General features: G+C 46.1%; 1 protein-coding gene across 1 annotated transcript; it reads right to left on the minus strand.

Moving 5' to 3' along the window:
• Nucleotides 1-596: 596 nt before the first annotated feature.
• LOC131816137 (C-C motif chemokine 3-like) lies at nt 597-2,533 on the minus strand. Its single transcript, XM_059148566.1, has 3 exons — nt 2,346-2,533; nt 1,639-1,753; nt 597-1,255 (listed from the first exon to the last, which is right to left on the minus strand). Exons 1-3 carry the CDS (start codon nt 2,419-2,421, stop codon nt 1,165-1,167), a joined length of 282 nt encoding a protein of 93 aa, XP_059004549.1. The 5' UTR covers nt 2,422-2,533; the 3' UTR covers nt 597-1,164.
• Nucleotides 2,534-12,920: the final 10,387 nt, after the last annotated feature.

The raw sequence follows: 12,920 nt of genomic DNA on the forward strand, positions 1-12,920 counted from the left end.
AAATATTAGTCATTGTTCTGAAGAAAGCTTCGCTTAGGAAAATGAAGGTGTGTGCATAAATATGCATTCACGGTACGTTTCGTCATCTCCGTAGTCATTTAAGGAGAAAGATGTCCTAGATCGTATCGATTATGACTTAGTGATAAAACAATGTGTCAGGGGGCGCCTGGGTGGCTCAGTGGTTTGGGCTGCTGCCTTCGGCTTGGGTCATGATCTCAGGGTCCTGGGATCGAGCCCCGCATCGGGCTCCCTGCTCCGCAGGAAGCCTGCTTCCCTCTCTCTCTCTCTGCCTGCCTCTCTGCCTACTTGTGATCTCTGTCTGTCAAATAAATAAATAAAATCTTAAAAAAAAAAAACAACAATGTGTCAGTTTCAGCTTTCTAGGAAAACATCTCCAGCAAAGGTCTGGCACCCCTGTGCTAGCCCTCTGTCCCTTTCTGGTGGTTTCTGCCCCTTTTCAGATGTCTCTACTCTTCCCCCAGTATCCCTCTCAGCCTGTGGTTCTGATTAGTTGGGAAGACAAAATCAGTGGAGTCATCCCAAGGAAAAGGCTGCTTTACCTTGTATATAAAAGAGTCTTCAGTATTTTTTGAGGGACTTTATTTATTTTTCAGGGAGAGACACCCAGACAGAGAGGGAACACAAGCAAGGGAAGTGGGAGAGGGAGAAGCAGGCTCCTGATGAGGGGCTCCATCCCGGGACCCCAGGATCATGACCTGAGCCAAAGGCAGACGCTTTAATGATTGATCCACCCAGGCACCCCCCGCCCTTCAATATTTTGAAACGCAGTGCCGGGCCAACCATCCCGTCAGCATTTATTGTTTGAGATATATGATAGAGCTGCTCCAAGAGAGAGCTCATTCTGCTGAGTGATCCATATAGTGAATATGAGGAGAAACTGAAGGGGGGGCGGGTGAAGAGAATGTCATGAGAAGTCAGAGAAAATATCTATTACATCACACAAGTTAACAATGGAAATAAGTTACAAAAGTTAAATAAGATACATAAACGAAAATTAAAGTAAAAGAGGGCTGCAAAGTGTGGCAAGGGGGTGGGGGGGCGAGACCCGTAGAGGAGGTGCCCTCCAGAGTTCCAAGGTCATTGCCCTGGGCAGGTGCCAGTCTTCACACAGATGGAACACCTTCCTTGTAGCTTCCAGGCCACTCAGGCATTCAGCTCCAGGTCGCTGATGTACTCCTGGACCCAGGCCTCTCTCGGGTGGGCACAGATCTGCCGGCCTCTTTTGGTTTGGAAACTGTGGAGAGGCATGGAAGGATTACACACTGGGGAATGTAGCAGGGGAATCCTAGGCCCACTGTGACCCCTCCATCCTTCTCTGCCTCAGATCTCTCAGGTCCTGTTCACAGGCTCATAAAATGTACTCTCCATGTTAGGGTTCATCACCTCCTCTGGGCCTCATAAGGAGGTCCACTCAGAAAGCCAACTTCCTGCTGTCACCTTAACACAGGGGCAATTCCTTCAGGGCCTAGCCACAGGCATCAGACCAGGACAGAGACATGGCAGTGGCCTCCCCTGGTGTTCTGTGCTCCAATGGTCTCAAGGCTGAGTCCTCCAAGGGGTGGGAGGGGGGCTCATCTCAGCCCTCCCATTGCCCTCCCCAGGAAGATTGGGCCTTACATGACACCAGGCTTGGAGCACTGGCTGCTGGTCTCATAATAGTCGACCACAAATTTCCGAGGAATCTGCCGGGAGATGTAGAAGAAGCAGCAGGTGGTCGGGGTGTCAGCACCAACTGAGAGAAACAAGACAGAAAGAGTCCTAAGTGACTCTTCAGAAGATTGGGTGAGCCAACCCCCTCCCCCAGGGTCAGGAAGAACTGGAAGGAGAGAGCCCTGCACAGGCATGGGGATGTGCAGACAAAGAGACCTAGAAGGAAGCTGGCATTTCTTCGTCTCCTTGACATTTTTATATTCTGTGTCTCTTTCCATGTTTGGCATGGGGTCTCTGTGTCTCTCCACCAGAACTTCAGCTTTCTGAACAAACTACTCCCTTTCTGTCTCTCGCGGGGCAGTGCCATCTGGAATTCCCAAGGAGAGCAAGGGCCACAGCCTTGGAAGTCAGCTGGCCACAGATTCCACCTGTTGTCCGAGATCCCAGTTGGGCGACCAGAATGGGACTTCCTCCCACTCTCTCCCCGCGCTGGACAACAGAATGGCTAAAACACTATGGGAAAGGACACTCCTCCTCAGGAAACAGCCTCTGACAGCTCTCTGGAGTTCTCTACTCAGAGGGGCTCAGGCACGAGACTTGGGCGCTGGGGATCCAAGCCGTGGCCAGGGAGTGGAAGGAGATAGAGCAAAAGGAGGCAGGGAGGACAGACTCACAAAAGGAAGGGGAGGTCTGGGAACAGAGTGCCGCGGTGAGAAGCAGGACGGCCAGGCCAGCCGCAGGGACCTCCATGGCGCTGGGCAGCAGAGGGTGTGAGCTCGAGCAGTAGCCACGCAACGCTGGGACCGGAGACCCACGGCTGCTGCCTCCTTCTGGAGTCTAAACCATGTCCCGTCTTTATAGTCATCCTCGGAGAGTTAGAAGACAGAAAGTTGAGGAAACCAAGGGGGGACATTTAAAACCATTGGTGTTGGTGTCGTGCTATGAGTCACATAAGGTGGGAGAGCTCTGGGTCGCCACCAAAGTTCAGGCTATTTGCAACCATGGTTCGGTTGCCTACCCGAGGGGGAAACGGTTTCTATAGAGAGAGGAGGTGAGATGCTGGTGTGACCTGGTTAGCAGATCAGGAGATCAAGCCACTTTTGCCACAGAGCCTTCTGCTCTGTGCCCCAGCTGTTCAGATGGCCTCTAGGTGACCCAGAGGATAATGCCATGGAGTCTGGGGGAGCACACCCCAGATGGAGACGGCGGAACTAGGGAAGCCTCAGCTCTTCAAGGGGCAAGACAGAGGCTGGCCTTTCAGACTTCAGCTCCATCATCAAACCCGCACAGGTCTCTGCAGTGCGCCCAGAGTGGCAGTGCCTGGCAATGAGCGCTTCTGATTGCAAGGTCAGCTTCGGATTGCCAAGGCGTCCATTTGAAAGACATATTGCCAGCGAGGCCGGGAGAGAAAGAGCCAGGCTGTCCCGCCCATAAATTTCCGCTTTGAGAAAGGCCCGAGTAACCGATACAGCTGGTCACTTGAGCGACCCCACTATTCCTTTCCTGCATTCTAATTCCTGCTCTTGGGTTTTACATTTGCCAATAGCAAACCCACAAAGCCCTGGGCACCCCACCCTTAACCCCAATAAGGCAGAACCTTAGGTCTATGCTCTCCCTCTCTCTTTACCAGTGACCTCACTGAGGGGCCCTCGAGCATGCCGTGTACCCCTGAGTAATAAAACTTGTGAGTTTATAAACCTTGTATTTTAAAATAAACCTTGTATTTTAAACCTTGTATTAATAAACCTTGTATTTTAAAATTTCCCTGGTGGTTGCTGCTGAGGTGTGAACCTCATACTCATAGTAAGAGCCACAAAGGCCTGTCGGGCCACAACATTGGCACCAGTCGGGGAAATGTCTGGGGAGCTCACCACTGGCTATAGCTACGTAGCCCAGGCATTTTGAGCTCATGCCATCACGATCAAAAGGTTGAGACCCCCACAAGACAGCTGGTCCCTCGGCTGGTTGGGCTAATGTGAATGGAAAGCCCTAAACTGTTGTTTGTTACCCTTTGACCGCAAAGTACCCTGCCAGGGGTCTGTCCTATGGATAGAAGGACGAAGAAAATTGTATGGATAATGGTGTTTATCACAGCCTATTTGTAACAATTTAAAAAGGACCTACAGGATGTCTGGGTGGCTCGGTAGATTAAGCTTTGGTCTTGATCTCATTTCAGGTAATGATCTCAGGGCCATGAGTTCCTGCCCTGTGTTGGGCTCCAGGCTGGTCATGGAGCCTACTTAAAAAAAATAATAATAATTTAAAAAAATAATAATAATAATAATAATTTTTTTAAAGAAGTAATTTTTAAAGTAAAAAACCAAAATTAACTAATTAAAATCCATACAATTAAATCAATTATGGCATATTCACCTCTTATAATAATAATTAGCCCTGAATAACTAAGAAAGTGAAGAAATGTTCAAAGGAAGTACTTGTTCCTCAAAAACCCTAAAACATTTCCTGTGTCCTTATTGTAAAGTCAAGATGGTATTTCCAGGGTTTGTCTGGCAGCTCAATGACATCATCAGGGACACTTTTCTTAAAACATCTCCCTTTCCCCCAGCATTTTGTTGGCTTTTCTTTGCGGGGAAGGGGAATGTCACTTCATGGTTACAAAATGGCAGCTGTTGCTCAGGTCTGCACAAAGTCTTCTCCATAGGCTTATAAGGGAGTCTCATAAGAATAGAGAAAAAGCAACATTACAGGTATCTTTAATTCAAATTGGGGTTGTTGTTTTTTTACTTTATTTGTAATGTGAACTGTAGTTCACGGCCCACAAGTAGCAAAAGCTAATTTTATTTTTAAGTAATCTCTACACCCAACGTGGAGTTTGAACTCACAACCCCGACACCAAGAGACACATGCTCCTCCAACTGAGTCATCCAGGCACCCTAGCAAAAGCAAATTTTAAAAATAAGTAAAATAGAAAAGATTAAAATTTATTTTATTTCTGCAAGCTAGGTAAGCAGCAGGATGGGTGCCAGTAAGGATGTGGCCTCTACACTCTTCCCGTCTTACTGTGGCATATATGAAGTCTGAGGCATGATTTGAGTAAAATTTCTTTCCTGGAAGGTAGCAAAAACGTTATTACCCAAACATAACCACTATTAACATTTTGGTTTATTTCTTTCAAGTGCATTTTTTCCTAGGCTATGATAGTTCCGTTGGCTTACCTGCTATCTTTTTTCTACTGTATGTCTGGGGGGCTGAGGGGCATTATTGTAATCATGATATGAATGTAATTTTGCATTTTTATTGAATATACTTAATATTGTAAGACTTTTCCAGATCGTTCCAGGATTTTTAAGAGCTGTCCAATTGACTCAACTATAAGCCTAGTTCATCAATATAATCACACACTATTACTGCTCATTGATCACAGCTCAATGATTACAGATCATTACTCTATTACATTTGGACTAATTCCAGTTTTTAATTTAGTTTTAAACTATTTTATAAATAAGCTGTGCCAAACATATACATCCATAAAATGTTCTCCATAAGTCAGGTTATTTCTATAGGATATTTTCCTAGCTGTTGACTTGCAGGGCCAAAAAGTAGGTACACTTTATTAGGGCTCCCGATCTTTACAGATACCCCATATGAATGTGTGTTTTTGTTCCCCATTGGCAAACCCAGTGATAGCATATGATAGAGACTTCTGAATGTTTGCTGAATGAAGCAGTGATTAAAAAGCCTGCTTGGAGGCTGGGATTCCCCAATTCCATTCCGTCCACCTATGTCCGGATCAAACGCAGCTAGGGCTACTCCAGACCCAGTGGCATCCTTATACACATCCCATCTGTGCAGCCAAAACCCCAGGGAAGAACATTACACATGTCTGCTTTGCAGATGGAAAAGAGAAAAGTCCAGTTCATAGATCTGTTTGGGTAGAAGCAACCAGCTAAGCCTGGGCCCCTGGTCACAACTCTTGGTCCCCACCCCCTCACTGGTTAATCATTTCCTTAGAAACACTCTGCTCAACATGATGTCACGGTCCTTTTCACCCAGGGTGTGGTTTAAGGGTGACTCGTGTGCCCAGGATGCTGAAGCATCACCACAGATGTCAGCTTGTGCAACCAGAAGAGCTGTGCTAGAGCACAGATCTGCTCCATGGGCAGAATCATTCACCTATAGATCTAGAGCTCTAACACAAACATCTTCTCATCCCGTCACTGTCCAAAACCTTCCACACAGTCAGTCCCAACGAATAAGCAACTGAGCTGTTCTTGTGTTCCCTGAACCTCCATGTAAGACCCCAGGTACCCCAACATATATGACTCCTAACATGACACCATGCAATGGCTTCTCCTCTGGCCATCCCCAGACGCTGGCTCCCCATACTCCAGAGAGGCTTATAGAGGGACAAGGACGTGGCTTGGACCCCAGGAGGAAATAGGGAGTAGTGAGTGCCCAGTCCTGACTTGGCTTTGCCCAAACTCCTCTAAGCCCAACATTGTTAAGGTCTCCAGAGCTGCCCTGGTTGACAGTCTCCTCACACAGCTCTCAGTTCATAGTCTTGTCCACACCACAAGACTCTAAACCCTTATCCTTTCTTGCTGTCAGGGTTGTGTCCTAATCCTCTGGATAGATGTCGAAACCATACCACTTAAGCCCTATAGATAGATAGTCCCTAAATGAAAGCAAAGAACTTCACAGAAGGTTTCAAAATTTTCTAGGCTGTTTCCCATGGAGTTTTAGCTATCCTAGTCTCTGGATCTGAGAAGCAGAGGAAGACTAGGAACCATTTGAAGCTGGGGAAATTGAGGCTTAACTAAGACCTTTTTTTTTTTTTTTAAGATTTTATTTATTTATTTGACACGCAGAGAGGGAGAGAGATCACAAGTAGGCAGAGAGGCAGGCAGAGAGAGAGGGGGAAGCAGGCTCCCGCTGAGCAGAGACCCCAACATGGGACTTGATCCCAGGACCCTGAGATCATGACCTGAGCCAAAGGCAGAGGCTCAACCCACTGAGCCACCCAGGTGCCCCTTAACTCAGTCTTTAACGAGATGCTGATGCCAAGTCTATTTGGTTCCTAGGAGGAGCCAAGTGGAAGATTTCCCTCAGTTCTCCAAAGAAGCTCCACCCTTCGGTGACTTACAGAAGATGAGGTCTTCTGGGAAATATCTCTGTAGACCAGATGAAGTTTCCCCTAAAGGTAGGAGGGCCCCGGGTTCCAATACCCAGACGTCCTCAAGAGGGAGCTAGAGACTGAGAATAAGACAGCGATCCAAAACAAAATTTCAAGACACAAGAAATGGTTGGCTCCCTTGCTTCCTTTAGTGCCTTGCTCTGTAGGTCTGAGCAGTGACATCTCCATCAACTTTCCCCCGACCCCGGGCCCCTCGGAGGATGGAAGAAGTTGACTTGGCTTTTCTGACATTTGTTTGCTGCTCCCTCATGCTGAGGGTTGACACCACGCTGCTCCTGCTGTTTCTCTTCTTTCCCTCCACACATGTCCCAGATTTGTTGATAATCATGGTGACACTGGCAGTCAGCGTTCCCTCTCCTTGTGTGACGTCAGAATCATTCCTCCTTCCCAGAGAGAAGCGGGTCATGTAGAGGAGAATCAACCCACCGGACATGGGCTGAGGAGCAGAGAGACACAGACAGAGGGTTTTCTTTCTCTCTGGATTTTTTTTTCTTCCCAAGATTTTTGAAATAAAACTACATTTGACATTTTGCATCTATCCTTTCAACGTTTAATAGTAAAAATCAAGTATTTTCATGACATTCTATGTGTGTAAGTGGTCCATCTGTGGATTTACTTTATTGTCTCAACACTGTAGATTATGTAGTTTGGAGTCTATTATTTGATTATAGATAAGCTGCACCAAATAACATGGTCCCTCAAGTTTTTCCCATTTGTGAGTTCATTTCCATAGGACAGATTCTGAGAAGTCACCTCTGGTTTAACGACTACGGACATTTTTTTTTTTTAAAAGATTTTATTTATTTGACAGAAATCACAAGTAGATGGAGAGGCAGGCAGAGAGAGAGAGAGGGAAGCAGGCTCCCTGCTGAGCAGAGAGCCTGATGCGGGACTCGATCCCAGGACCCTGAGATCATGACCTGAGATGAAGGCAGCGGCTTAACCCACTGAGCCACCCAGGCGCCCGACTACGGACATTTTTAAGGCCTCTTACCTTCACCCAGGATTAAATCCGGACTTCACTGTAGGTCTATGATGAGTATTTGATAAATAAACCATTCCTAGAGAGTTAATCCTTGTTTTTACCATTTCTCATGCCTCCAGACTTTCCAATTCTGTTCTTTCCTTAGGATGTACTTGCATATATGTTTATGGATATATGACTTACACTTCTTGTGACTGAATGACATTATTACCTGTGTCATATTTATATGGTCAGAATTACTATGGAAGTCCACCAGAACACTCTGCTTTATGGAAGGAGGCTAGTCACCCATCTGGAGAAATGACGTCCTCTCAAGCACCCCAATCAAATCAGCAACTGAACCTTTCCAGTGTGTGCCCTAACCTTCTCTTATAACTATAGGCAACCCTGGATTGTACCACTCACATGACGACATCATACTTAAATTTCTAGCTTAGGCACCTCTAATTTCTGTGTTCCCATGGCTGCAAGGCTGTCTACAAAAAGGAGGCAAGACAGCTCAGATCCCAGAAGGAGTCCAGCAGTAGAGAGCTTCCAAGCCCCATCTCAGCTCTGCCCACACTCGTCCAACTGTCCAGAATCATGAGACGCCTTGTGGCTTCCATCTTTGCTCTTCTCTGCACATGGTCCTCTGCTCCCATGCACAGGGGAGTCTGTTGTTCACTTGTCTTCAACAGTTGCTCCCCTCACTCTAGCCAGAAGTCAGTCCCATCTTCCTAGTGCTGTGGCCTGATAACCCCCATGTGAAATCAAAGAGCCTCAAGTGGGCTTTCTAAATGACACAGTGGTTTTCTTCAAGAGGGTTGAAAATGGTCTTACTGATCTGGACTGTAGAATGGGAGTTAGGAGAGGTTTGATCCCATTTTTCAGATCAATGAAGCCTAGTGAGTTTATTGGGTTATTAAGATGTGGTCAAATTTAGATCTATTTAGATCCTATTGCTATTGGTAAGTTTTAGAAGAGTTATAAAATTGTTCCTGCTTTCACTGAGTATCTGTATGATTTAATGGATTTGGGGGGAAAATGTTCTCCAAAGGAAGTTAGAAGAAGGGAGTAGACTCTCTATAGGCTGGTTCCTTGTAGAGTAAGCCAGAGCCCAAAAGAGACAAAACCAGAGATAAGACTCGGGAAATTAACGAGAAACAAACAAATTAAACAAAAAAAGCCAAATCGTTTCCAGTTTCCTTTTCTCCTAAACCTCAACTCTGAGCTCTGCTATCCCTCTCTACTTCTTCCAGACCCTCCCAGGCTTGCCTGTGCTCCTGAGCAACTTCTGCTGTTCCTGCTCCCTCACAGGTAAGGTTTACACCACATCTCCCTGCTGCTTCGCCTGCACGTCCCTGCAGATCCCCCAGAACCTTGTCGTTGCCTGTTTTAAGACCAGTGGCCAGTGCCCCAAACATGGCGTCAGGCATTGTTCTCCCTGCCCAACCCTGGTGAGACACAGGATGTGGGGGTTGGGAGTGTCCTCAGAAGTCAGAGCAGGGATGCTCCAGCTGACGGAGAAGGAGCTGTCCTGATAAGACCTGGTCCTCTGGGGACCTTTTGTGCATGCAAGACACAGAGAGACCACTGAGCTGTTTCCGGACATGGGATGGAGGTGCAGGGACCCAGGAAGGACATGCCCAGAAGTAGAGGGAAGAGAAGGAAGAAAGAGACAGCAGAAGGGAAGTAGCCTGAGGTTATTTCCATTAATCACTCAGGGAAGAATTAGGAGCCGTGCAGTTTGGACAGTGATGCCTTGATAAGGTGCACCAGCCCTAAGGTGCCCACAAGGATGGAGATGAAGAGGCCACAGGTGGTCAAGAAATCCTTACTCATTCTCTACATAGTACTTCTGCCTTCTCCACAGCTTTGTCACCAAACAGGGCCATTATTTCTATGCCAACCCCAGCTGTGCCTGGGTCCAGGAATACAGCAAGGGCCTGGGGAGAATCCAAGGGGTCCAGAAGGAACACGTGAGGGGCATAACATAGACTGAGCAGCAGTGACCTGAACCAGCAAACTGTCTCTGCAGCTCCAGAAATTCCCTCTCTCTCCTCCTAACCACATTCGGAAAACTAATTTAGCTAAGCTTTTTAAATATTATAAATTATTTTATTACTTGGGGTTTTTCTCTGTGCAATCATATGTCACCTTCTTATTCCCTAAGTCCCGTCCCAGTCAATCATATGGCAGTTGCCATACTGAGGGTAATGGTGAAGGACTGTGCTCCTATCTCTGGGTAGACATTGGGCCAAACCCATCAACAGACACATATGGAGTTTTTATGAGCCCTTCACTTTGTTATGCATGACAGAATAATGAAGACTCTTTCTGTTCTCTTAAGTGAATCTTGGAGTTTTTGGTTTGGTCTGGTTTCTCTGACAAAGCAGTTTCCCTGGTTGGAGAGAATAAGAAGAAATGATTAGGGGCATCTAAGCCAGAAGGGAAGACGAGAGAAAATGGATGAATGTCATTCTAATGATACCAGGCTTTACAGTGGTGATACAATCCTCATACGCTGAAGAATAAACAAAGTATTCAAAACAAATGCAAATTTATATGCACCAAGGAAACCCACCACTTCAATGAACAACAAAGCAAGGCATTCTATCATGCATATTTATGCATTTTCATGAGTTCAGCTTTTTTAAGTAAAGACTGTTTTTGAGGATTACAATAAGCCACAGCCTGTCTATCTAGTCATCAAAAATATCACTGTGTTGTATATACTGCTTATTTCCCTTTGACATATGAGGAAATAGAGTGTCAGTATAGCTAAGAAACTCGCTTGAGGTCACACAACTAGAAATGTTGTAGTCTAACCTGCAGACCAAAGCAAGTCCCACACTCTTTTTTTTTTTTTTTATGATTTTATCCATTTATTTGACACAAAGAGAGAGAACACAAGTAGGCAGAGAGGTAGGCAGAGAGAAAGGAGGAAGCAGGATCCCTGCTGAGCAGAGTCCGATGTGGGGCTTGATCCTAGGACCCTGAGACCATGACCTGAGCTGAAGGTAGAGGCTTAACCCACTGAGCCACCCAGGTGCCCCAAGTCCCACACTCTTAATTAACACCACTAGGAAACAGTCTTTCAGTGTGCCCATGTACCAACGGAAACAGATTCACCAGGAATGCACAATTCCCTAATATGAGAGTCTACACTAGGCAAGCAAGGAGTAAGGAATTGTCTAAGATCCCAGAAAAGACCAAAACCCATGGATGTGAGCCTGGCATTAGAGACCTCTTCTAGACTAAAGATGTTTGCAATTCCAAAGGGGCTGCTGGGCAGGTAATCTGAACTTTTCACAGCCTGGATGGACTAGAGAAAAATGAGAGTCCAAGGTGAAAGACAAGCTACGGAATGAGAGAAATGTCTGCAAACCACTGATTTGCCAAAGGACTGGTATTTGGAATATGTAAAGAACTCTCAAAACTCAACAGTAAACAAACAGTCCAATAAGAAAACGGGTCAAGAGGCATTAAGGAACACTTGAATGAAGAGGATATGTGGATGGCAAACAAGCAATGGTATTGTTGACCATGAGTTTTTAAATTCTCATTTTTAAAGATTCAGACTGAAACAGTGAGGTAGATAAAATAATGTTGCCCTGGGACACCTGGGTGGCTCAGTTGGTTAAGCAGCTGCCTTCGGCTCAGGTCATGATCCCAGCGTCCTGGGATCGAGTCCCACATCGGGCTCCTTGCTCAGCAGGGAGCCTGCTTCTCCCTCTGCCTCTGCCTGTCACTCTGTCTGCCTGTGCTCACTCTCTCTGTCAAATAAATAAATAAAATCTAAATAAATAAATAATGTTGCCCTCCTCTCACGTGCACAAAGATGTCCCTCTTAATCCCTGGAAGCTGTAAACATGTTATGTTGCACAGCCTGGAGGAAATCAAGATTGTTATCCACTAACTTTGAGATGGCAAGATTACCCTGGCTTAACTGAGTGGGCCTGACGCAATCCCAGGGATTCTTATAAGGGAGGTAGGAAGGTCAGTGTCAGACCCCTGCAATGTGAGAAAGATTTGAGCAGCCATTGTTGGCCACACCCAAGGAATGTGGGGCTCTTCCAGAAGCCAAAAAAAAAAAAAGACAAGAAAATGGATTCTCCCAGAGAGCCCCAAAATAGAATGCAGCCCTGCAGACACCTTGGTTTTAACCCACTGAGACCCATTTCAGGATTTCTGACCTCCAGAACTATACAAAAATAAACGTGTTGTTTTGAGTGACTAAGCTTGTAGTAATTTGTCACAGCAGCAATAAGAAACTAATACAAATAATTACAAATAAAATGATATCATAGAGGTTTTAACACATAACCACAATTTTTCTGATGTTTCTCTCAAGACAGGTGGGATCTGGGTCCCCTCTGCTCGAGTCTGGATAGGCTTGTGATTGCTTCCATCACAGGGGAGGAGATGCCACGTGACTTCTATGGCTATGCCGTAGAGAGCCATACACCTTCTACCTTGTTCACCAGGAACAGTCATCTCGGAGCCCTAAGACTTCCAGCCTGGAAGGGCCACATGTAGACAGTTCCTGTTGACAGTCCAAGCTGACCCTGTCTTTCAACCAGCCCTGCCCAAGTGCCAGACATGTGACTGAGGAAGCCATCATAGAAATGGACCTTCCAGCATGAAGGTGAGGGTTATTTATGACAGGATGGCTCATGGCGTCATAATTTATATCACATCTGTGTGGGCAGTGCAGTTGTAAAACAGCATGAGCACCTTCTTCTAAATGGGAGAGAAACTCAGCTCACAGTTCACAGATAGATCTGTCCTTGCAAGGAGGTTGTGGTGATCCCAACTCGTGACCATGCACTAATTACAGAAATAATTTCTTCAGAGCAATCTCAATAAACTAGCAAAGAATTTTCTGAGATGTGCCCCCAACTGATGGAGAAATTGAGCTACTCTTGAAGAGCTGAACCTCTCTGTTAACCAAAGGGTGTTGACAAACCCTGAATTGTGTAATTCGCAGCATGACACCAACACTACCATTAAAATCTTCCCCTCCCATCACCCCAGTTTCCATCTTCCCATGCCATGGGGCTTTCACTAAAGAGAAGGGGTAATGGCTTGAACCTGGTGCCAGCTGTAAGTACCCAAGTCTTATCTTAG

The sequence above is a fragment of the Mustela lutreola genome, chromosome 15, assembly GCF_030435805.1.
Source record: "Mustela lutreola isolate mMusLut2 chromosome 15, mMusLut2.pri, whole genome shotgun sequence".
Classification (NCBI taxonomy): Eukaryota; Metazoa; Chordata; class Mammalia; order Carnivora; family Mustelidae; genus Mustela; species Mustela lutreola.